This window comes from Neopsephotus bourkii, unplaced genomic scaffold (assembly GCF_033783945.1).
Source record: "Neopsephotus bourkii isolate Nb327-2 ecotype Australia unplaced genomic scaffold, CSIRO-AGI_Nbou_v1 NB_1394, whole genome shotgun sequence".
Taxonomy (NCBI): domain Eukaryota; kingdom Metazoa; phylum Chordata; class Aves; order Psittaciformes; family Psittacidae; genus Neopsephotus; species Neopsephotus bourkii.
Window position 1 is genome coordinate 5,713,142 of NW_026901872.1, and position 26,885 is coordinate 5,740,026.

At 37.8% G+C, this 26,885-nt stretch overlaps 1 protein-coding gene across 3 annotated transcripts in view; it reads left to right on the plus strand.

The window, feature by feature from the left end:
• PCDH9 (protocadherin 9) overlaps positions 1–26,885 on the plus strand; it is a 721,287-nt gene that overhangs the window by 180,597 nt on the left and 513,805 nt on the right. Inside the window, exon 3 of one of the 3 annotated variants that reach the window (XM_061367784.1) lies at positions 8,444–9,895. The exons of the other annotated variants lie outside the window; for them this stretch is intronic. Coding sequence (XP_061223768.1) covers positions 8,444–8,464 — 21 coding nt within the window. The 3' untranslated portion in view covers positions 8,465–9,895. Of the gene's footprint in view, positions 1–8,443; positions 9,896–26,885 lie in introns of those variants that run through there. 3 annotated transcript variants of the gene reach the window in all.

Below are 26,885 nucleotides of genomic sequence, written 5' to 3' on the forward strand. Positions count from 1 at the left end.
AGAGTAACACATACCTGATATGAGGTATAGGAAAAAAAGCACAATACATTGTTTAGATTTAATATGCAAAACAAGAAGACAGTATGCATTTGTGTAACATGAATGAGGTAATGTGGGGAACCTAATTTTACATAGCCATAAAGGAATACTGTATCTTTTAATATTTGATTGACATTTATGCTGCTTTCCTAGGAAATGGAAACTAGTCGGAATAGTTTTCAGTAATTGTATAGATTTTTCATATTAAAGTAATATTTTAATTCAAGCCGTTCTTTCTAGCTGATGACAAAATTTGGAACAGAGGACTTGAAAAGGTAAGCAAGTGTCCTGGTTTAACCCCAGCTGGCAATTAAGCACCACACAGCTGCTTATTCTTTCTGTCTTGGTGGGATGGGGAGAAGAATTGGAAGAGAAAAAGTAAGAAAATTTGTGGGTTGAAATAAAGACAGTTTTACAGGTAAATCAAAAGTCATGCATGCAAGCAAAACAAAGAAAGGAATTAATTCACAATTTCTCATGGGGAGGCAGGTGTTCAGCCGTCTCCAGGAAAGCAGGGTTCTATCACGCATAACAATTACCTGAGAAGACAAACACCATCATTCCAAACATCCTTCTCCAATGTTCTTCTTACCCCAGCTTTATATGCTGGGCATGACACCATATGATATACGATATCCCTTTGGTCAACTGGGGTCAGCTGTCCCAGATGTGTCCTCTCCCAGCTTCTTGTGCACCCCCAGCCTACTTGCTGGTGGAATGGTGTGAGAAGCAGAAAAGGCCTTTTAAACACTGCTCAGCAGTAATCAAGACATACCTATGTTATCAGCAGTGTTTTCAACACAAATCCTGCCAAAACAAAGACAGCTGGCAGACTTGACAAGGTAACATGGGCATCTAGGTGAAAACTTTTTGTTGCAAACCACTGATCATTTAGCTAAATCTGCTCTTCCCAATTCTTTCACAATATGAAATATCGAGAAAGAAGCGAACTTTAAGTGGTTGTTAATAAAAAATTAAATGGCCAAAATATAGCTGTAATACAGTATTTATGCAGCATTAGGGTGTATTTTTTGTATTTGTGTAGTACTTAATAAAAATATTGTACACTCTTTTCCCAGTAGATGGCTTTAAAACTAAAGGTATTTCATTGTTTCATGATACTGGAATTGTTATCAATGCAAATTAAGTCTCAATAAAAATGTAAAAGGTGAAGAACAATACACATACCAATTATTTTGAGCTCATGTTTGTTAATACTCATAGGCTGGAAACACCTTTCACATTCCGCACAGTCTGAGGGGGATAAAGAAAGACTACAGGGTCTTGGGGCGGATGGTGAAAGACTCTGGGGCTCAAGTGATCTTCTCTTCACTCCTTCCATCTTCTATTGATGATGTGGAACTGAATGGGAAAATTCAGTCCATAAACGATTGGCTTCGAGGCTGGTGCTGCAGGCAGGGCTTTGGCTTCTTTGATAACGGCTGGTTTTATAGGGCACCAGTCTGGACATTGGCATGTGGGAAAGGTTTACGCACAGAGGCAAAAGGATGCTGGGGCACAAATTAGCAGGGCTCATTTGGAGAGCTTTAAACTAGATTCGAAGGGGGATGGGGTTGTAGCTGGGCTTGCCTCAGTGGGACAGCGCTCCAGAATTGATGAAGACTGGGAGGCCTCCTGTAATCCTAGGGTGAAATCGGTGTGCTCAGCTTGCTCCCTGAAATGTCTGTACACCAATGCGCGCAGCATGGGAAATAAGCAGGAGGAGCTAGAAACCTGTGTTAAATCAGGAGATTATGTCCTGGTGGCAATTACAGAGACATGGTGGGACAGCTCACATGACTGGAATATAGTCATGGAGGGCTATGCTCTTTTCAGGAAAGACAGGCCAGCCAGGCAGGGTGGTGGGGTTGCTCTTTATGTGCGAGAGCAGCTACAATGCGTTGAGTTCTGTCCGGGGACAGATGATGAGCGAGTCGAGAGTCTGTGGGTGAGAATTAAGGGGCAGGCTGGCAGGGGCGATGCTGTTGTGGGGGTCTGTTACAGGCCACCGGATCAGGGTGAGGAAGTTGACGAGGCCTTCTACAGGCAGCTGAGAGCGGCCTCACAGTCACAGGCCGTGGTCGTCGTGGGGGATTTTAACTTCCCTGATGTTTGCTGGAAGGACTACTCGGCAACCCAGCCGCAGTCCAGGAGGTTCCTCCAGTGTATGGATTATAACTTCCTCATGCAAATGGTGGATGAGCCAACCAGGAGAGGTGTGCTGCTGGATCTTATCCTCACTAACAAGGAGGGTCTGATCGAAGCAGTGAAGGTTGAGGGCTGCCTTGGTTGCAGCGACCAGGAGATGGTAGAATTCAGGATCTTGTGTGGTAGGGTCAGTAGAATAGCAAGTAGAATCGCAACCCTGGACTTTAGCAGGGCAAACTTTGGCCTCTTCAAGCAATTGCTAGGGGAAATCCCATGGGCTAGGCTGCTTGAAGGTAAAGGGGCCCAAGATAGTTGGTTGACGTTCAAGGACTGCTTTTTCCGAGCTAGAGATCAGAACATCCCGACACGTAGGAAGTCAAGGAAGAGGGTCAGGAGACCTGCGTGGCTAAATAGGGAATTGATGGGTATGCTCAAGTGGAAGAGAAGAGTTTACAGGTCATGGAAGGAAGGGCTGGCCACTTGGGAAGAATATAAGGCTGCTGCTAGAGGATGTAGGAAAGCTGCTAGGATGACTAAGGCCTCCTTGGAATTAAAGCTGGCGAGAGGGGTCAAGGACAACAGAAAGAGCTTTTTCAAATACATGGCAGATAAAACTAACACCAGAGGCAATGTAGGCCTGCTGATGAACGGGACGGGTGCCCTGGTGACAGAAGATACAGAGATGGCAGAGTTACTGAATGCCTTCTTTGTCTCTGTCTACTCTGCCGGAGGCAGTCCTGAAGAGCCCTGTACCGCTGAGACCTCAGATGAAGATAGGTCAACGGAGCGGTCTGCCTTAGTCGATGAGGAATGGGTTAAAGACCAGTTGAGCAATCTGGATATCCATAAATCCATGGGTCCAGATGGGATGCACCCGCGGGTGCTGAGGGAACTGGCTGAGGTCATTGCTAGACCGCTCTCCATCATCTTTACCAAGTCTTGGGAAACGGGAGAGGTGCCTGAGGACTGGAGGAAAGCAAATGTCACTCCTGTCTTCAAAAAGGGCAAGAAGGAGGACCCGGGTAACTATAGACCGGTCAGCCTCACCTCCATTCCTGGGAAAGTGATGGAACACCTTATCCTTGGTGCTATCTTAAGGCATATCAAGGATAAGAGGGTTATGAGGGGCAGTCAACATGGCTTCACCAAGGGGAAGTCATGCTTGACCAATCTCATAGCCTTTTATGAGGAAATAACACGGTGGATGGATGATGGCAGAGCAGTGGATGTGGTCTACCTTGACTTCAGCAAAGCGTTTGACACAGTCTCCCACAGCATCCTTGCAGCTAAATTGAGGAAGTGTGGTCTGGATGATCGGGTAGTGAGGTGGACTGTGAACTGGCTGAAGGAGAGAAGCCAGACAGTTGTAGCCTATGGGGCAGAGTCTAGTTGGAGGCCTGTATCTAGTGGAGTGCCTCAAGGGTCGGTACTGGGACCAGTATTATTTAATATATTCATCAATGATTTAGATGAGGGAATTGAGTGTACTATCAGCAAGTTTGCTGATGACACTAAGCTGGGAGGAGTGGCCGACACGCCAGAAGGCTGTGCTGCCATCCAGCGAGACCTGGACAGGCTGGAGAGTTGGGCAGGGAATAACTTGATGAAATATAACAAGGGAAAGTGTAGAGTCCTGCATCTGGGCAGGAACAACCCCAGGTTCCAGTATAGATTGGGGAATGACCTGTTAGAGAGCAGTGTAGGAGAGAGGGACCTGGGGGTCCTGGTGGACGACAGGGTGACCATGAGCCGACACTGTGCCCTTGTGGCCAAGAAAGCCAATGGCATCCTGGGTTGTATTGGAAGGGGGGTGGTTAGTAGGTTGAGGAGGTCCTCCTTCCCCTTTACTCAGCCCTGGTGAGACCTCATCTGGAATATTGTGTGAAGTTCTGGGCCCCTCAGTTTAAGAAGGACAGGGACCTGCTGGAGAGAGTCCAGCGCAGGGCAACTAAGATGATTAAGGGAGTGGAGCATCTCCCTTATGAGGAAAGACTGAGGGAGCTGGGTCTCTATAGTTTGGAGAAGAGGAGACTGAGGGGTGACCTTATTAGTGTATAGAAATATATAAAGGGGGAGTGTCACGAGGATGGAGCCAAGCTCTTCTCAGTGGCAAACAATGATAGGACAAGGGGCAATGGGTACAAACTGGAACACAAGAGGTTCCACTTAAACTTGAGAAGAAACTTCTTCTCAGTGAGGGTGACGGAACACTGGAACAGGCTGCCCAGGGAGGTTGTGGAGTCTCCTTCTCTGGAGACATTCAAAACCCACCTGGACACGTTCCTGTGTAACCTTATCTAGGTGTTCCTGCTCCGGCAGGGAGATTGGACTAGATGATCTTTTGAGGTCCCTTCCAATCTCTACCGTACTGTGATACTGTGATTCCTGTGAGACCAACAGTATTACAACTTTTTATTATCCCATGTAATATAGTATCCATTTCTTCTAGGTTTTTCAAATTAAATTCCTTGTTGTTGATAATCAGCTCCTCCTCTTTTATTATTGAATATTGTACTACAGTAGCATATTTATGCCAGAATGTGTTCAGTTCATGTTCTGTAGGCTGGATTCAGCCTAAAACCAGTCTTGCAGAATAACTGTAAACCGTCAGATAAATTTAAACCACATGGTGAGTGCAGTGCAGATACCTGAAAAGGCAGCACTGACAAGAATGTGTAATCCACATGGTGCTTTGTAGTGCTGTGCACGATACACCAGCTTAAGATGGCAAGGGTAGAACATATACTTTTTATGTTACTTTAATATTTCCTTTCCCAGAAAAACTGAGAAAATAATGATGGGACCATCTCTGATTAGTGAGATATGCATCTGACACTTGAGAAAAATAAACAGTTGGAAAGCAGAAGCAATTAATGGAATTACAGAACAGCCTAGGTTGGAAGGGACCTAAAAGGTTACCTGGGCCAATATTTTGTTGGGGAAAAAGGAGCCTTGATGAGATTGCCTAGTACTCTGTCCAACTGTATCTTGAAAACCTCTGGTGATAGAAGTTATTAGGGAAGGAGGAAGACAAAGCACACCACATCCTTCTTTGTAGTAGCTAGTCCCATCTTAACTAGAGTTGGGGCTGCCCATTTTGTCTCAAGCATTATCCCTGGGTCAGAAATCTTCACTGTCTCTCTACAGTGTCCATTTCATGAGCACTGTCTGAATTCAGCTTTTCTTCAGAGCAGTTACAGCCCTCCAGTGTTTTGTTCACCCAGCTATCCCTACAGAGGCAGATGATCTATGTGCCCACACCCTCAATATGTTCACTTACTTTCTAGTTGCGCTCAGACCCCTATAGAACTTACCAAGTTTTGTAGTGGGTAGGTGTCACATGAAAGCAATGGTAGGAGTTAATTGAACCTGTATAAAGGTAACAGTATGGCTTATCTCCCTGCTATCTGTTTTAATAGATTCTGTTGAATGAGGCTTCTGACAAGTGAGTTGAATCTGAATCTTTAAAAATTGTAGGTGATTTTAATGCTACATAATTAAATTGGCTTTTAGTATAATACCAATAATAATAAATACACTACTACCATTTTCCTGCAAAACCTCTACCAGATACTTAAAATACTTAAAAGTTTTCTTCTCCCCACCCCCTGGCTTTGAGAAAGTAATCAGATTAATTACAGTGGAAGGAAGAATTATTTGAGAATACTGTTCAAAATCAAAATCCTTATTCTATCAAGTATCTTTCACACTCTCTTTTTGATTCAGTTTTCAGCTAATGCACCTGACTCGAGGAGAAGGTTTTTCATGCATGTGCCTATAATTATTTACTTGCACTGAAAGTCTTTGTATAGGAAAGAGCTGGGCAAAGGAAAGCTAACGAATTAGAAAAGTTTAAGAACAAAAGGAGGAAGAAGAACGTCTTATCTCTCTGAGCAGCAAGACAGGCAAAAAGGGAAAAAATATGGTAAGAAAAGTGGAGAATAAGAAGAATAAGCTGCAAACTGTTTCATTTGGAGACACTGCATACGTTTTCCAGCTGCAGGATGTGAAGCAAGATGTCAATAGCATAGCTGAAGGTTAAGGTAGGGCTTGAAGAAAATTGGGACACATGGAATCAATTGCATAGCTGTCACAGCAAAAATATATTTGGTTCTGCACCTAGAAATATCACAGTTGCTCCAAACACATGCACAATGCTATATAGCTTACAGCAATGGTTATACTAATCGACAATCGGTGGCAAATCCAGTTGTTAACTATAATGGATTGGAGTGCAATACAGTAGAACATAGGACAACTATTCTGCAAAAGGGAAGACCAAAGTCCTAATACTAGGATTTCATAGAAGATACTAAGATGCTAGTGTAGTACTAAGATAATAGTAAATGGAACAAAATGGTGATTCATTATTACAGTCTCCCTCCAAGACTGCCCAGATGTCTGCAGAGAAAATGCAAACAAAATAAACAGGGCAAAGAACAAAATAATCAAATAGCCAGACATGGAAAAAAACATTTCCAGGGAACTTTTATCCAAATTCTTTCTTAAAGTATTGTCTCTTGAATCATGGAACATAGCACATAACCTCTCTTTCAAAACTTTTTGTTAGGCTGCGTAAGATTCCCAAGAATATAAAAAGTAGTATGTGCCAAGTCCTTCATTGAATCTTGGTGAGGTCTTGACATCAGTGATATCCTGTGGCATTGAGTTCTATAATCTAATTATGTGCTGCATTAGAAAGTATGTCCTTTTATCAGATTTGGAACTGATGCTTTCACTTAGTGTCTTTTTGTTCTTGAATTACAAGATGCAGGACTACAGAAGCTCCTGATCTATTTTCTCTTTGCCACTTGCCATTTTTATACTTTCATCATATCCCTCTTTATTCATCTTTTTTTCTAAGGTTAATAATTCTGGGGTTTTTTTTCAGTCTTTTCACATGAAGGCTTCTCTATGCACCTAATTATCACAATCGCTCTTCTCTGAATACCTTCTAATTCAGTAATATCCTTTTTGTGATGGGGTGACCAGTACTTCACACTGTTCCAGAGGAAGGAAAATTATCGATTCATAGAATGACATTATATTTTCTTTCTTATTCCGCAACTCATTTCTTATGCATGTTAACATTTTACTTGCTTTTTTTGACTGCAGCCGCAAATCAAGCAGGGCTTTTCATTGAGCTGTCTGCAGTGAGGCATTTTTTCCTAAGGTGTTTCCAGGTGTTTTTTCCTAAGTTGCACTTTTAATTGAGACCTGTGGTAAAGGGAATGATTTTTTTTTTACAGGCTAGTTTGGGGTGGTTTTTATTGTCATAGTTTTGGTTGGCTGGTTGGTTTGATTTGTTTCTTTGTTGGTCTGGTTTGGTTTGTTTCTTCCCTCAGCAATGTGCATTACTTTGCATTTAAATAAATGATTTTCACTTATTTTAAGATGGCACATCCATCCAGCTTGGTCACTTACCTCTTTCCTCTGAAGTTTCCCATCTTCTCCAGACTTGATGAACAGAATTTTTTTTTGACTGATCAGCAAATTTTGACACATTGCTGTTCACTTTGTTTTTTCACATTAATTAATATATTTTGAACACCTGGTCCTTGTATGGTGCCTTGAAGCACCCTGCTGTTATCTTTTCACTCTAATGAAATTTGACAATTTATTTGCATTTTGTTTATCTTCAAGAAGTTTTGTTTCATTTTGCATCCCATCCCAAAATTACTTAGTCTCTGACTGCAGTGAGGACTGAGTCAGTCTCTTGAGAGGAACCCTGCTCTTGCCACATTTATCCAGTTACTCTAACAAGGTTAAGGGCCAGATAACCTCACAATTAAATCTAAATCTTTGAGAGACAACTCTGCTCTTTGTGACCACAAGTATGGAAATTAAGAACAGATGATGGAAAAGCAAGTTAATTCATTCAGTATGTTGGACAGATGTCTTCAAAATTAAGATGGGAGCAAGCGTTCAGCATAGCAGTTCTCAACACTGTCTTGGTCATAATCCTAAAACCCAGGAATATAATCAGTCTAAATAGACAGGATTTTAAGAGTCTACTTCTCATAACTAAGATTTTCTGTGAAGATAAGGCTAAAAAGGAAACTAGTGGTAAAGTCTGGGCAGCTGTTAATTTTTCAGACTTCCTTTCAAAATCTGATATGAATCAAGGTATTTTAAGATTTAGAATTCCCAAAGTTCTTGTGGAAAAGGGGAAAGGCAAACTTATTTTGAGGCTTTGCATGTCCTGACATCCCCTAGGCCTGCTTATTTCCTGGTATCTCTCTTTCTTTCTCTCAAGTGTTCTCCATCCTCTCCCTGAGTCTATGTCTGCTTCAACCCTGACTGCCTACAGTATGCAACAGACTCCACCACCTTTCTTCACAAAGAAGACTGCTTGCACAGAAAAAGGCTCCTCCGACTGCTTGGGACACCTTGCACAGATGCATACCCCTGCCTTGAATTCAGAATGGACACTAAAAGAGATCCTGAATATATTGGTCGAAATGTGATCAGTCACCTGCAACTCAGACACTACCTGTTTGGTAAAGGAACTAAAAGGACAACTTGAACTTCTTGTGATCCTCACAAAGTTTTACCTGAAGGAAATACAGTATTTTCCATACCATAGTCCACCTAACCCTAAACCAAACTATTCTGGGTGGAATAGAGGTTGAAAACAGGTATCAAATCTTTCTTTTCTGAACGTGCCTATCAAAATGCTAGTAAATCCTCTACAACTAATACTGGAGCCTAATAAGACCTGAGGGCAGAACATGGAATATAACCTATGTCTATCTGTGGACCAATTATACATACATATATTTATGCACACATATATTTCTGTCTGTCTATATGACTATATACACTATATATATTCTTATTTCTTGAGCAAGCTATTTTGATATAGTCACATGGTGCTGAATTATGACAGTGAAACTTACCACAGTCACCTTTTTTTCACCCATATCAACACAAAAATTATCAGTATTATAATAATAGCACAATAAAAAATATAAGCAGAGTTTCTTATTTAAAGAAAGAATGGGAAGAAAACTTGGTGCTTTTCACTGAATTTTAGAAGGCTCTAAAATACCACATTGCTTGTGCAGCACAAGAAAGTGACAGGGATAAAACAGAAATTGTACAGTCCCACCTATTAATCAACATAATGTTATATTAATAAAACCTTTTCATCAAATATAAGAACAGAAACTGTACTGTGTTCTACTTAGTAAATTTAGAGGAGAAAAAACATGTATACCAAAAATATGAGCTCACTGCAGTGAACAATTCAAAGCCGAATGTTTTTCAAAATATATTTGCAAAGTAAGCAGCAACCTAATAAAACTTTATGTGTGTAGAGTTTGCCAGCCAAACCTAAGAAGATGACTTAGCATTAAGTGATTGTAGGCTGAGTTTTCCAGAAACAATGCATGTAGAAAACAGTAAGAATACTGTGCCTGCTGCTGGCTTCATACTGAAAATATCCATGCTTTGCATTTGCGGTGGGTCAATATACCTCTTGAATGTGTGTGTATTCAGATAGCATTAGAAGATAAATATATACCTTTTTAATGGTGCATTGCCATTTGGGAGAATATCACAGAATGCTTATCAACATCTCTAGGAGGTTCTCATTCATTAAATGGAACCTGTAGCCCACTTTATTTCATGTAAACCCACCATGATAAAATGTATCAGTAAATAAGAATTAAAATGCTGTCTGAAATAAATCTGTATCCTGATAATATTCGAGTGCAGAATTGGCATATTTTTTCACAAGATTTTTTTTTTTCTGTCATCTTCTCTAGAACCTATACAAAAGTTAATAGATTTATCAGTGCTTTACAGGTGGGCTTCTCGGTTCTCTGCTTCCCTTAAAACACTGTGCATCCACCTGTGTTTCCCAGACACATTGGAACCCATAAGAGATGCTTCATTTTTCAATGAAATGTTTTAATAACTTCCCTCCCTCCATCCTCTTAGTCTCTGTTAATGAATTCTTCTTGGGGAACAGTATCACTGGTTATAATTTTAATGTACAGGATAGTAAGAGAAGTAACACAGTCGAAATAAGATGTGAAGGGTTATATTGACTAATATACCTGTTTGTTTGGAACGTGCTGTTTCACATCCTTAAATCTGTGAAAAGAAGTCCATCATGAGAGTTTCTGTAACCACTGGGAGCAGGCTTGGGTGGTGTTTTAGTACCTCTGCATTTCATCAAAATCATAATGATTTTTTCTTTACACTAAGCAAACTAATAGGATTATAATGCAAAAATGGCAACCTTTCTGAATTTTAGCTGCTTTTCTTTTTTTGCCCCACTCCGTAAGGTTCACAGCTGTAAAGAAGCGTCTGTGTAAGAAAGAGTCTTACTCAGCTATCCTAACCTTAACCAAGAACTGGGACAATGTATCGTTGATACCCTTACTGTGGATTTTCCACATATATACAATCATAGAGATATAAACATGCAGTTGTTCTATTCAGTCCTTACAAATTCACTTGAAAGTAAAAATTGTACCAGTAAAAGTCAATAGGATTTTTCTTTTTACTTCAGTGGAACTCAGATTTCATCCAAATGTGACAGATAGATATAGTGGAAAAACTGTTTTTTATGAACACTCTCCTATCGCCTGTGATTTCACTTTTTTAGGTGTTTTTTTTTTTTTTTCTGATGGCACTCTATTTTTCAAATACATTGACTTTTTCCTGACACTTTTAATTATACTTGTCTGTGTAAGACAAACTGTGATCCTCAAACCATCCAGTGAAAATTCTCAAAGCAGAGTTATGTATGGTTCCCAGAAGGAAACAACTGAAAAAGCTAAAGTTAGATGGACAGATACATTCATTATTTTATTAACTTCAAATATTTTTTTTCCCTACCAATTCCACTTTCAGAAATGGAAAATCTATCAAATCAAGTATTTGACAGGTAATGTACAAAATATCATGCCATTTATCTGTCAGAGAAGAAAATACTCTCCTGACTGAATCTTACTTCTTTGTCTTCATACTTACACAGATTTCACAAGACGCTTAAGCCTTGACTATGCACAAGATATGCAATACTATTAATCCATATTATTATATTAGTGTATTGTTAGCAACATGTGAACATCAGCAGGTGTTAATGTTGTCCACTCCTAGAGTAGATTGCCTTTGTAAGCATAAATAACAGAGTGCTTCCTTTAAATTTTTCAAATTGATATGGACCCAGGGCTGAATTAGAGGAAATATTTAAGCTTTTCTTGTCAAAATTAAATATAGTGTTGCAAGTTCTTAGGATATATTCCCAAACTCTTATTGACCATTCATTGTGAAAGCATATCAAAAAAGAGTACATTAAAATTCAAGATGTTCTAGTTTGAAGTATTAAAAGTATTTATATTTTTAGTTTTGTAAGAAGGATGCTTCCCTACGAATACTATCTTTATTTTATAGATGAGTCTTTATTGTGTAACTTCACAGAAGTTAACTGCCTTTTTATTTAATAGCAATGGCAGTTGTCATCGCTTCACTCTCTAATTTGGTTTTCACTGTTCATCTTGTTTTTGTTGAATTTCAGATCTCACTCATTTTGAATAGTGAAATCAGATTGGCTTTTAACTTTTAGGTTCCCTTTCATATTCCATTGAGCAGGTGTAACACAGTGCCACTGTCATGGACAGCCACTCATGCAATAGTAAGTTAGGGCTACAGAAGCAGGGAGGGAGAGGTGAATAGCCCAAAACAGCAAATTAATGGAGTTCCACTGTCTTTTTCCTTAAAATATAAAAATATATTCATTCAATTAACATCTTTCATAATGTCAAATATTCAAGGTACTGGAAATTTTTGTCCCAGACTTAATTTAGCATATCAATTTAAAGATTTAGAGTACAGCCAGAAGTGTTGACAATAGTATCAATATTGCATCTTAGCTTGCTATTGTACAATATATATTTTTCTCACCAAAAGAAAAACAAACAAACAAACCCACAAGCCTGAAAAACTGTAGTACATAGTGCTACAGTACTTCAGTTACAAAGGGAATGACTGGTAAAGAAACATTTTAATCCTGTGCCTGTCAAAGAAGAATTTTAATGAAGCAGTAGATAGTTTGTGTGCAAACTTCTCTGAACTGCCTTGTAATTTTTAGTCAAATGTTTGAAGTTTGTCCATAACATAAGAAACGTGAGGTTTAAAATAGGGTGTGTTATATAAGTTCTTCCCACCTCCCAGGAAATGGTAAATCCAAGTAAGTAACTCTATTATAACTGTCAGACTGTATGCCTTTATGCAGATACAATTTAAAATACTTTTACTTAAATCCACTTGGTCAGATCTTGCATCTTTCCATACCCTTGCGGTTCTCTCTATATGGTCAATTCCTAGTAATTACAGTGGTAGACAGCAGATCTGATTAGGAAAGAAAAACAATTATGTGTTCAGTAAATCTAAGTCCACTAGTTTTAATTAAACTTCTGATAAATAGCATTAATAGCAATTGCTAGATGTATTTTTTTTTTGTAAGTTTAAAGACCCATGGCTAGAAATGCTTTATTTTTTTCAAAATCATTCTTTGTATGTCTGTTAACTAAATATCTTCCTGTACACTTTATATGGCATCATCTATGAGCTCACCAACATGTTTCCTTTTAATGAATGTTCTAATGTAATACCATAGTCTTTTCCCTACCACTAGTACACAGCACACTGGTTTTTTAGTCTGTGGACAGTCCATATTCAATTATACATTGTTTTCACCTTGCCTCTATAAGTTTTGTCTAAATTACATTGTCCTTATTTTGCAACTGAGGTAGAAAAGATTGTTTTTTTCCTATTCTGTCTCTCATCACCTTATTACATTTAACACTCTTTAACTAAATGAATTGATACGTATGTTGATCTCAAGCCTTTTTTTATGGCTTGGTTGAAGTGGAGGCTTTCAGAAGCTGGTCTTGAATACCTGGCTTGCTGCTCTCAATATGCTGAATTAGGATGCGTAATTTATGGCTGACTTAATTAGTTAACATATGTGGAAACAAATAGTTTTAACTTTAAAGCTTGATATAAAAGAATTTAGTAATTCTTAGATCCTTAATTTGTGTGGGAGATGATAAACTAAACAAGACAGAGGACGTACCAGGAAATCATTCGGCCATTTACAGTATAAACTTTTCTGCGTCCCAGAAGATTGAAAGAAAAGCATGAGTGGAGCACTTACTTGCATCTCATCTTGAGACAACAACAAAGTAGTTGTCTATGGAAGATTGTTTAGCCAATCAGCAATCCAGTGTTAACAAAATGTATGATCTTGTCCCCTTGGTAACTGTTGTGTTTAGCACAACAGAAAATGTGTTGCTCTAATCATTGCTCTAATTGGCACCTTTGTTGACAGTTTCAGAAGAAAGGTCAAGATGGTTAGGCATTGGACTATCTACTGCCTTACTCACAGCTGCAGCCTCCTTGGCTAAATGCTGCAATTTATTGAGCTGCCATGTGCTCTTAAAATTCTACTAATGTTTTAGCAAATTCCATGGGTAAATACCATATGCATTTAATCTTTTTATTTTCTTTTTTTCCTCTTATGCTTTTGTTCAGATAGTGTTCTTACTGTGTTAAATCTAGGTGAGAAAAAAAGGAAAGCGAGGTGCTATGTTAGTAAGAAAATATATGCAACCAAAACACTTCATAAAATCACTTACTGTTGACAAGCAGGGTTTTATACAGCGGAATATTAACACCACCTAGGCAAAGCTACTTTGGGTATTTGAAGAAAGTACATATTAGAACACCTAAGTTTAAAAATGTCTATTCCATATATAGTCATATTCTATGAGGCAGACACTCCTAAAGGGTGATTCAGAGCCCTAAATTAGTTGACTAAAGTTAGACAGTGTGAATACCTCCCACAGCAGCAATATGTTGCAGAGGGACAGAAAGGAGATGAGTGAAAGGAGAAAGGGAGGAACAGAGTGGTAAGGACTATAAATTAAGTAAGTCTATAGTGAACTTTGGAAACTGTTAGAAATGTATTTTTTTTTACAAAAGAGAGATCAGTTTGATTGGTATAGCACATACTCCAAACTGAGTAGCATCTTCACAGGTAACAGCAATAATAGTGTGTGACACCTTCAACTGTGTTTTTCCATACATACATTTATTATGTTTGTATTACAGTTGTTTCTGGAGTCCCCAATCAATAGTGGAAGACTAAAGTACATATATAAATATTTCCTGCTTCAAAGAGTTTATAAGAAAAATAGTATTCATGGGTGAAGAATAGGAAGGCAAAGGGGTGAAAGAAGAGTGAAATTACCTGCCAAAAGTCACCAAGGATAGTAATTCTTACTATAGCATGGACTGTAATCTATAATCCCCTTGATTCCTGTGTGTCAAAGCATTTATAATACACACAACTTTTGGGAATTTGTCTGTTCAAAAAATGCTTGCTTTGAGTAAAAGAGAAAGTTTTTATACTCCCACGTAATGGTACCAAACAGTATAATTTATGTTCATAAAAGTAGGGTGGAGCTCTTGAAAACACAGTATTTATGGCTTTTCTGGTTTTGATTAAAATAATTCATTTCAGTTGCAGGCACCTTTTTAAAGAGAAATCAAGAATTCTGCATTCATCTGTCTGTAAATTTATTAGCTCATTAGTCACTGTACAAGTGGATGGCAAATCTCAATTTTTCATCCTCAAAACCAAATTTTACTGAAGGGCAGACAACCTACACGTCACAAACTTTTGATCTTTCAATTTGTATTTAACATCATTTTAGAAGTCTTTTTGGCATTTAATGGGACTGCCAAAGAGCTTTCTACTCATGCATGGACATATATGCACACACATACTAATACTTTGTATCTATCCATTTGTGTATCTACCTATCCATCTCTTAAGTAAGTTGTGTAGGGTAAAAACATTTGACGTGTAATCATCTATTGAGAGCCATATATTGCTGAGAAATTTTCCATTAGACACCTTCATTATTATGCACAAGATAAAGTATTGTGGTTAGGGGTGAAATGGGAAGCAAATTCTTCTATTAAAATTGGTAAAGCCATTATTTCACTTGCTGTTCTCTTTGATGGACTTTCACTTTGCTGTTTCACCGTAAATTGGCTCAGTAGCTAAACTATTGACAGTTCATATCCTTAGTTTTGCTAAAACTAATGTGTGAGTCATAGGTCGCAGATTCACTGGTTCCATTTTTAAGTACTGATAGTGCAGACAGTCTGATATCAATCTGTATCTAGTGAATACCCTTTCAGAAGTACACTTTACTCGAGTAGAGCAATACATTCTTAACGGTATGTGGATTTCCTAAGTTGCATTGTATTTGAGATTTTGGTGTACATTTGGCCTTGACCAACTGTTGTAGAAATAATCGTACTATATATATTATACTGTGGATGTAATCAAGTATCCTATGCTTGGTGTTATAAGTCTGTTTGATCTTATTGGACAAAAGGCTTCACCTGGGTACTAACAGAGAAATTCAAATTTCAGCTTTCATTCTTTCATCTGGTAACAGAGAAGAAAAATTTAGGGAAGTTATCTTCTGCCTGAAAATATTGAAATGAATTTATATGGCCATTTATCCTTTTCAACAAGAATATTTGATCTTTTGGTTGGCCATAGAAAATGTGCAGACTGTATTTGATATCTGATAGCTATAGGTTTTTTAGACAGACTCATATTTTGCCTCAGTAGAGAGAAATTGAACTAACACATGTTATAGTGTTACATATTTAGCAATGTGAGCTTTATAACTACCGAATATTGAGATTTTTAAAGTTCTAGAAAAAGTGCTAAATGTTAAAGCACTAGAAAAAGATTAAGATGCACTTCTTATTGTAACTATCACTTTGTAGTCCTTCCCTTGCCTAACTTCCCATACTTTTTTGTCAGTTTAATAGAGTATTCAGATAAATTGAATTGAGAGTGTATCCTTGGGTAACAACTGCTGCAATCAGTCACTTTTTCTTTGTTCTGGACTAAAGAGATAAGCTCTTTCATTCCACCACTATCAAATTTCTCTTCACTCTGGAGCAGGAGCCAGACACTATGAATATATCTGTAGCATTGGACATATCAGTCCTGCAAATTTCCAAGTCAGGGAGCACATTCCCAACAGGATGCAAAGTTTATATTTTGGCAACAGGAGGGCATCTGCCATATCCCACTTCTCAGTGTCCTGATAAACCTGGAAGTTTCCAAATCAGCTTCTCTTCTTGGATCCAGTTCTGTAGACTTCAGAAAAGTCCACTAATGTCTAAGTTATCTTAGCAGAATGAAAGAGAAGAAAAGGACATTTCTGTTTCATACCTTTTCCTTCACATTTTGAATACCAAAATAAAATTTCCATATCAATATGCAGTTTCTGGTTTTGATGAATAAAGTCCTCCTAATTTCCATCAGCTATGGGACTCAGAAGTGGGATGGCAAGTGTCATGTAGTTAAATCAAGAGTATCATGTAGTTGGAACTTATAAAAACAATTGTGGGCTTTGTTTTGTTATCACTTTCCTTTTTATTGTTTACATGCTGGGAATTTGCTTCCTGGGTTTCTGGAAAAATACCAGGCTCAAAGGAAGTTCCTCTTCCTTTTTACCTTCTCGTTCAAATGCTCTTGTGCATTCAGCAGGAGGATGCCAGCTGCGTGAATTGAAAAAGCACAAACTGCAGAAGACATTTTCAGAATAACACCATGCTCTCTGTGGCTTTGCATGTTGCATATTGGAACCTGTTGTTCTTATGCTGGCTGACAGCATAACATGTGGCAATGTGAGATGGACAGCTACTGAATACCAATATTTTAAAGTCATGGGATGGGATAAAAAGCGTGCTAAGTATGTGGGGTTTTTTTATTATTATTCACAAGTGGGGGGAAGGGTATTTTTCTGGCAGGTCTAACAGTTGTTTACAATAAGTTTAGCATCTATAAATATATTGCACAGCTCAATCGTGCTGTGAAATCCTTTCATTGCTTTAGTGGTAGGGTTGAGCTGTCCTGCCTTACATAAGCCAAATGTTTTTGAAATGGAGATGCTTGCAGAAATCTTAGGATGTCTCTGGAGGGATGTGCCAGGGCAGAGGCACGCTGGTTTTGGCTAAAGAACTTGTAACCATTTTTCCTAGCCAAATTATATATTCCTAATGACAGCAGTTCTACAGGGAAATGCAAGTGAACGTGCTGTAGATAACTGCAGGGGAGGGAAAGAATATATCCTCGCCTTGCCTTTGTTTTCAAAGTCTAGCCTTAGAAAATTAAAGGGCAGGAGAAAAATAAATTATTAACACTACTTATGAAATTTTAAACATACAAACGTATCCTGAAATATAGTAGCAAGAGGGTGATAAACCCACACCCTTTCCATTTTTTTTCAACAGTGGACACGTTTGTGCAAGAGCACTCAAGAACAGCTTCTTACTGCAGGTGCTTTTCCCATTTTGGGAGTTCACTGCCCTTGTTTTGTTAGCCTCAGCATTTTGAAAGTGTTGGCTCACCCGCAGTGCTTGCAAATATATCACTGTCCATGCTGCCTTTGCTCTTTGTATTTACTGGTGTCTTATGCTTCAGGGTTTCAGATGCCCTTGAGAAGCTGTGACCATTTTTTACATCTGAAAGACTGCCAATTCATTTATTAAGACGGAGTGAGGCCTGGATAAATTTATTCTATCTAACATTTAATAAAACATTAAATTAAAAATGTGACTTACACTGTGACATACTCAGCACTATCCTTCCAAGGTTTATATTTGAGTGTTGCAGGGCCCCACTCTCCAGAAGGTAACATGCTATCAATCTAGCACTGAGGTGACAAGTGATGTTTTCCTGTGGTGGTTGTTTAATAATTAATTTTTCATTGCTAGTGTGTTCAATGAATAGATTGCAACATTTAAGACCAGTTTAATAGGTTTATAGGTTCCTTATAAATTCTGATAATGATAATAGTTAATAAGAAAATAATGAATTTGCGCACAAAGATCTCAATATCAATCAAGCAAATTAAATCTGGCCTATGCCTAAGCTGTGGCTGCTGGGGTGGATTTGGTCTTTTGTTTGTTTAGGGGTTTTTTAACTATAATATGTATCCTGTGTGGATAAGTCTATCTGGTGATTTGTTGAATTTCTTAATGTTTCACTTGTCATATTAATTTACGTTTTCAATCTGAGGACGTGGCAAGCATATGAAGTGGCACATTAAATCAATATTGTATCGCAGACAATGTCTCTGAAGACATTGCCATTTTGTAGTGGAATGCAGTAATAGGAATAATGAAATCGTGTTTTGATCTTTCTACATATGTTATTACAATGCTGTTTACTCATTTAAAAAACCACACATCTCTGCTTGTAAAGGTGATCCCTTGCACAGGGCTTTGTCACATACTCAAAATGTAAGTAAAAAAAATAAAAATAAGAGAGTCTAGATGGGGAAGTCTCACCAGTTACTACTAGGATTTGAGAACATCAGCCTTATGAAGAGGGAGTCTGTTTCTTAATGGGCATTTGCTTGTCATTTAGAATAGATAGTTGTTGGTCCCATTAGAGTCCCTCATAGAGATAACCTCATTAAAAAAGTTGATAAAGGAGGAAGGTACATTTGGTTTAACTACTTTCTTTATGTCTTATCCAGGACCTGATTTTCCACTTATTTTCAAACTTTTCTATATAATCACTTGAACTGGGGTGATTTTGTCATTTCACAGCCAACTCTAGAGCTCTTTGTTATTGAACACACAGTACACTCAAAAGGGATTCAAAGCACTGTTATTCATTCCTGGCTCTGCAGCTATCTTACTGAGCATCCATTCACTTCATTATCCATTTTCTACACCTGTAAATTATGAATCAAACTCACGACCTCAGCAAAATATTTGGATTAAAAATGCTGGATAAGAGCAGATTATGTGAGATACAAAACAGTAGGAAATTAGGGCGTTTATTTTTCCAGAACTTTAGGATCTGACTTGAGATGTTTTTTCAGCAGTTCTTTTTTTTTAAACGTAAGTCTGCTTAGACAGGTCCAAAATCTGTGGTAAAACCTGAAAAGCATGGGTGGAAAAAAAAAACCCAAAACAACCCAAACATGACAACCGCATCTATTAATATATAAGAAATAAACCTTAGGAAAACCTACATATCTAAACCAGCTCCTGGGAACCAATAATTTGTGTGACACATCAATGCATTTCTTTGGCCTTCCTCATTTTTGCCATAAACCAAGGCTACCATGTCTCAAGCTTGAAGGCAAGGAAAAAACAGTGAGGTTGCAAGCAATAATTGTCTGGGCAGGAGTTACTTGTGGCTGCTGCTCTAGTTTATCTGCTGAATAACTTTTAGAGAGCATAGTCTGGATACCCATATGTAAGTAAAGGAAAGAAGAAAAGAGCTTGGTAAATGCAGCTGTTGTGGTTATTGCAGATAAAAAGATATGCAGCTGGAAAATTATGTTGTACTACTGAAGAGCAGAATTAAGGTGGGAGGATGTTGTAGCAAAATGTAGGAAAAAACATGGGCATGGGGGTATCATAAGATGATAAAAAGAGTTGAAGGGCTGATAAACCTCCCTTGCTACAAAAGAGTTAATTATTTAAGCCTTGATTCATGGGGACTTCATGTATTTAGAACAAATACTACTTGTCATTGATTGGTAATAGCCTGTTTCCTGTTTTGGAAGTAGCTGATTAATACTAACTATCAATGGCAATATGTATCCTGACAAAAGTAGATATTTCACTACTGTGCTGCAAACTGGGTTTGCCATACTGCAATTCATCAGTGCCATGTACCATTATTACAGTATCTGCCATTTTCAAATTTGAACACACAATAACTACTTATCCTGTGGCAAGAGATCACTGCTGACCTATTTCTGCACACTGAAGTTGCTAGTCAGTTACTGGCAGTGACCTTTTTCTCCCAGTGGTGAATGGTCATCAGTGAGAAGCAATGGGCACTGATCAGTGGATGCAAATTGCACTTAACTGCCTAGCAGCTCACTAGCAGGGTATATTCTGTATAGAATATATTATCTGGGGGCAAGGAGCTGCAGAAAGTGGTTACTGGTTCCTGCCAGCTATAGGTCTCTAATTAGTTTCAGCAGTGACTTTGTGATTCACAGCAGATGATGAGCAGTGCTAGTTTACTAGTGGAGTATGTAGTGGGTTCAGATAAGAAGCCTGGGGCTGAGGAGATAGGAAATGTAGTAGGAAAATGGAATTATTGTGGCTAGAATGGAATCAGGTAGCAATTTTTCTTTTTTTCCTTTTTTTTTTTTTTTTAAGATGATGAAATAAACAGGCTAGTTAAGATTTTGAAATAGGAAAAGAAAGGAGGTAGGAAGAGGGATTACAGCATAGACATCTTAGGTTGAAATTTTAAGTGGCTCTCCCTTTCATTTTGCTCATGCACTCTCATTTAATTTAACATGTCTTGATATTGCTGTGGCTGAAATACACTTAACATTTATTCTCTGAAGACCCATGCAATTTCAGTGAAGTCATTGCTGAAACACAGTGGGAGATTCAAACTCAGTGCGTGTCTACAGAGCAGTCACTAAATCCCAAGAAATGCTATTTTCTAAAGAATGGAAGGAGCAGTGGTGAGTGGCCTGACTGAAGATAAGCATCCAGAATAGACATGATAATGAGATATCTCCTTGATGTACAATAAGTGCATAGAAAAAATGGCAACAGCAAACCTATGAAATTTGAACTATTTACGGGAAAATCAGAACTTTTAGCAACTATTCTCTCTCCCAGAAACTGCAAGAAACATTATTAAAAGAAGAATCTTCCTGATGGCTCCATATAGGCAAATGGGAGATCATAGTAATTTGTTTAGCATTTCTTTTTTGACTTCTATTTATGAGGTTAGCAATAACACTGCAGTGATGCAGAATATGTGCAAATGTTTTCATGAATTAGTAGCACTTTAAAATTTATCCTGATCCTACAGAAGACAGGCATTTATCACAGTATTCCTTATTACTGAAGAGAATTTTATTTGGTGAGTAAGATATCTTTTTTGTAGCCCCAAATAAATTTTGAAGAAGGGATGAGGAAACAGTTGTATTTCCTTACCTGTTAGAACTGAAATGAGGTAACTCAGAAGAAATCAGCAAGGTGTGAGTTTTATTTATATTGTACACTCAGTTTATTCCCGTTCCCTAGATATAGATTCATGGAATGGTTCAGGTTGGAAAGAACCTTAAGATCATCTAGTTCCAGCCCAGCTGCTATGGACAGGGATGCCTAACAATAGACCATGTCACCCAAAGCTCTGTCCAATCTGTCCTTGAACACTGCGAGGGATGGACCATTCACCACTTCTTTGGGCAACCTGTTCCAGTGCCTCAGCACCCTCACAGTAAAGAACTTCTTCCTCATATCTAACCTGAACATCCCCTGTTCAACTTTAAACCCATTCCCCTTCTTCTATCACTACAATATGTGCAATTAACATTAGCTGTTACAGTATGGTTGCCTTTAATTCTTATTCTCTTGGAGCTAGTTACTTTAGTGAATCTGGGAGTGACAAATCCCATTCCTTGCACTCTGCCCAACACTTAGATCTGTGCAGGAAACCTTTGCTGCTACTGACTGAGAGTCCTTCTTAGCCTATCCAAAGTACATCTTTCCCTTAATGCTCTCAGCCTCATATAATTTTACTTTCTCCAAGTTGATGTTAATATTCAGTCATTTAGGGCATGGAGTCTTATGTCTCCGTAAATGCCTCCTATGGTTAGACATGCTATTTAAAAGACTGGGCTTGTTGTTAGCAAAGTAGGGTATGTAATGTCTCCATTCTATTCTAGAGATTATGAAAAGTACCATTTCAGATATATAGCATTGTAACATTTGAAAAATGCTGACTTGTTAAAGATAACTTTGCACATTTTAGCAGAGAATGCTTTGAGGACATTTGCTTTAGAAAAACATCAGATTTTGGGCAGAATAAATAGTTCTTCTAGCTCCATCAAAATTATTACTTACATGCTAGCATCACTTTCAGAGGACTCTGAAGGTGTTTAAATGCCCACATAATAAAACTGATGTGTGTTATTGGTGCACCACTTTAAACTAGGGATCAACATAACACTTTCTTTTTCAACAATAAATTTGCAAATAAGATATAACAGTTAGTTAGGGTTTTTTTCACTGGCTGGATTCATTGATTTTCAGGCCATGCCACAGAGGATCAGAGTGGTATTCCATCAGTGTCCTTTTTTAACAGTAAACCATGTCAGGGGGAAATTAAGGGAACTACACAAAGCTCCAAAATGGAAATGTAGGAACATTTCCACTGAGCCTGTTTCTATCCCACATTTCTAGCAGCAGAATTATGCACTGCAATATGAGAGTTTATTTTCATACAAAAAGAAATATATACTGTCCAGTGTAGCAGTTGATGGTCTTGTTATAAATATCCACACCTCCTTTGAATCCTCCTTAGCTTCAGTGATTTGAAGGAATGTGATAAAACATGCTTCTGACACCAACTTCTCTTCTTTTGGGAATGAGCTACTCATTATCACGAGAAGGTGTTCACCATGGTCTGGCTCTGACAGACCTGATCAAGTACCTTTCTACCAGAAGTGGCTAGCCTCTTATTCGCTGGGATAGAAAAAAATGTGCTTCTCCCTCTTCACTCTATTAATAGTGTTTAGATACTAATGGATTGGTCATGTGAAATTGAATTCATACCTGCTGACAGCTACCCGGTCAGGCTTGATTCAGTCAGCCATATAGATCATTTATAGACCATGGACAGATTCAGGGAAATGCTCCTTCAAAAATAAGTAAGGAAGTATGGTATGAACTCTGTATATATCCACATCAGACTTATAACAGGTGGGTTGAAGTAAAAGTAATTTAGAAAAAAGATTGGTGTACATTGCAGGAATATGCAGATTGATGAACTAATAAGGACAGAAGGCCAGATCCTCAGGGTGCTGTAAATCATCATCACTTAGCTGAAGTTACTGAAGCTATGCTGATTTACAACACCTACAGAATTGATCCAGTAGCAAATTCTTAGTGATAATGTTGGTGTTTTCTCCTGGTAACAGAACTGCAGGCATGAGGGATGACAGTTGGTTTGTGGGGCAAGTTTAGAACAGAATATAGAGAAAAGACAACATGCATATTTACAGCATGTGGGGAACTTAAGGCTGGAGAAGACCTTCTGGAGTTTCTGTGTTCAGTTCCCTTTTTCTGTTGCAAGCAGTGACATCTTATCATCCCATTCAATTTTTTTTTTCTTAGAAAGGAAGTAGTTAGTCAAGGCAGAATGATATTTTAAGCACAGCTTTACTCTGAAAAACAGATTGAATAGAACTTTTATCACATGCTGCCCTCTGGTTTCTTTTATGATCACTTTGACATCTTTCATTTGAAGAAAAGAAAGAAATGTTATATTAGAAGTAGAATTGTGTTTTGTTTCAGATTTTTTATTCTTTGCTGTTGTGCTTTTTTGTTGTTGTGGGTTTTGGGGTTTTTTTTGTGTTTGTTTTTTCTCCTCCTTAATGCTATTGTTAGCCTTGTAAAGCTAGGGGAGTTGTGGAAAAACAAAGTGGGTGGTCTTCTATTTAATCCATTTTTCAGAATCTCAACAATGTTCTCTTTCAGAGCACATTTTTGTAAAGGCTGCAGAACCCATATACACTGCCTGTGTTGCTAGAACTGGTAGCCTTGAGGAACATGGTATGAATGTGCTAGAGATTTGATCCTGCTTTGTACTGCAGTATGGAGCTGCACTTAATTTACCCTCTGAATTATCTGTTAATCTGGGAACGTCCAGCCACCCCAGTCCACTGTGCTGTGTCTACGGAGTGAGGAATTTTGTCTGCCAGTTCTTTAATGCTGGCAGTAATATATGAAGCCAGAAGGACAACAGCTTGGCTTACAAGTAGCATGCTGAGTCTGCAAGGACTAGATGGATTGAAAGACTGTCCCTTGACTTGTAAATTAGAATATTTGCTAGTGAATCCTGTGGCATACTGAAAATGCAAAAGCTTTGTATGATGTTGTTAATGATTCTAATTTACAGAATAGGATTACACTTTAGGTGAACACAAGTTTTTTATTCAGAAGTTCTGAATAAACTGGTATTTTTTTACTAGCAATGAAGTACAACTTCAGCTCCAAAACCATTTGATATTGTGTGTTGCTATATTTACTTAGAGCTTTTTACTTGCTTGAGACAGTTACTACAGCACTGCATATGTAGTGATGTCATGTGGGGTAGGGGGGAGATGTGAGAGAAGAGAAAGGAGGACTTTTTTGTTTTCCAAAATGCAACTCCTGATGATAACTGATAGAGGATATAGCATGCATAAGCATTTGGTGTTCATTTCCTAAACTCAGTCTGGTTGATTTGATTTGATTTGATCAAAGTTTCCTTATCTCCAGAGAAGAATGAAAATTATCATTTTGCTGAGAAATCTTTTATGATATTTCTAGGTAGGTTTTTTGTTTGTTTGTTTTAGTTTGTTTGTTTGTTTGTTTCCTGGCTAGCTTTGAGAGCCTCTGGGGTATCTTTTCCTGACGTTTACCAAATTTAGTTAAGGTACTATTAAACCTCTTCAAAGAAACATATACAGAAATTGACTGCTATATGACACTAATAAAAGTTATCAAGCTTATCATCCTTCCAAAACCCTATGTTCTTATTTTCGTCATCAAGTACAGCATATTGTGAATGGGAGCTACTTTATTTATTCAAATTAAATTGTTTTGAAACAACAACAATAAGAAAATACTTCTGTGGAATACTTTACTGTAAAGCTATATTTACTCCATCTAGTTAAAAACTGGGTCTCCAGCAGAAGAGTAGTTATTGGCTGTTTAAGGTTTGGAGATAAAGTGTACTGACATTAAAGATAGCATCCCTGTGGTAAATAGGTTAAAATATCTTCATATTTAACTGCTGAGTTTGTTTGTTTGTTTGGTATTTTTTTTGAAGGGGAAGATGTTTTTGTTGTTAGTTTCTTGTTTTTTTTTGTGACAATAGGCTGAGGAAATGAGGTCATGAGGGTGTTCAGAGCAGTAACCGCTATATCAAGAGTTTTAGACAGGGCGCTGTGTAATATGCAGGAATAACAAAAATTCAGGTGATATTTTAAATATTGGTAGTAGTACACATGTTCATTGGCTCAGTATTCCTGAAGAGGGTGCACCAGAGCAGATAAACTAATCTATGTATTTGGGAAAGCGGCAATGTGAAGGAGCTTCAGAGGTATATGAGCTAATTTTATAAAGTGCTACTTCCATTATCAGACATTTGCATTCTTTACCAGAAAAAAGTTAGTTGAGGAATAAATTGGATAGTTTTTTAAAGAGATTGCATATATGAAAATACAATTTGAATCTAAATTTTGGAATCTGTTCACTAGCTGTACAGTTTAACTAATGGAAAATGGAATATGAAAATCGCCAGCAACAGAAACACCCAATAGTTATTTTAGGATACTGCCCAATAAGGGGCACTTTTTAGACTTATACTATGCAGTTAAAGTGGTTAATTGAACCAAATTGACTACACCAAGGCAAATGAAATTAAATTGGTAAACTTGACTATTGCATAGATATGTGAATAGACTCATTATTATACACTGAAACTCCCTTTTCATAGCACATTGCACTAATATTAAGCTGTCCTAGACTTCAGGGTGATGTACAAATTGTGTTCAAATCCTGTTTAGTACCCACCAGGGAGAGTTTGTCTGTGGAGGTGTCTCTGTCTGTGGCTTATACTGTGCAAGACAGCAGTGGAAATGGATCAGCTGTACTTCTGTATGATATAGAAGTTTTGATACTATAAATACCAACCGGTTTTTGGAACAACAAAATTCACATACATATGCAGAACCTTAGGTGCTTGTTCCAGTTATTCTGTGATTATCTTGATAAAAAAATAAAAATTTAATTAGCCGATATAAAACCAGTGCTACAAATGTGCTTAGAAACATTGAGAAAAATAGGCAAGTGGGTCAAAATCCCCAAAGAATTAAAGTCGGATAACAAAAAAAAAAAAAAAAAAAAAAATTCAGTTCATTGACTTTACATCTTACTAGAATATAATCTTGTAGATCTGTGAATTTAGTACCATGTTTAGTGGGAGATTTAAAACAAGTTATGTGATGGAGTCACTGTAGTAAATTATATTAAAAGCACTATAAAGATATAAAGAAAAATAAAAATCTGGAAGAGTCTTTAAATTAAATTTCCATTAAAAAGCCTTTATGATAATATTTCTGGGGTTTTATTTGTCTTTTTTTTTTTTTCTTTTTTTTTTTGCAATTCACCAAAGTATATTTCTTTGAAAAGGTAGCAAATAGGCACTCGAGATAAAGATTTGTCTTGCATTGGTCTGATTTTTGTACTTTTGTTCAGATGAGTATCTTTAAAGATGGTTTACCCCTTCACTGGGAGTAGCTGAACATTGAGTAGGAGGAGGGAAGGATGAGGAAAGTGAAAACGAAGAAAGAGATTTGCCACGCAACAGACACCTGGCGTCTGCTGGGTAGAGCAGGGAACAGAGGTGTGGCCAAGTTGTAGGAACGATGGAGGGAAAGGTTGCTCTGCTTTTTTCCTGTTTGTTTTCTTCTCTAAGGGTCAGTCACTTCTACAGAGATTTTTGCAATATGCCAAGCTCTTGCAAAATAGCTAACCTGAGAGGAAAGCATGAGGAAGAGACAGAGCAGGCAAGAGAGAGATTTGTCTGTGGCCTT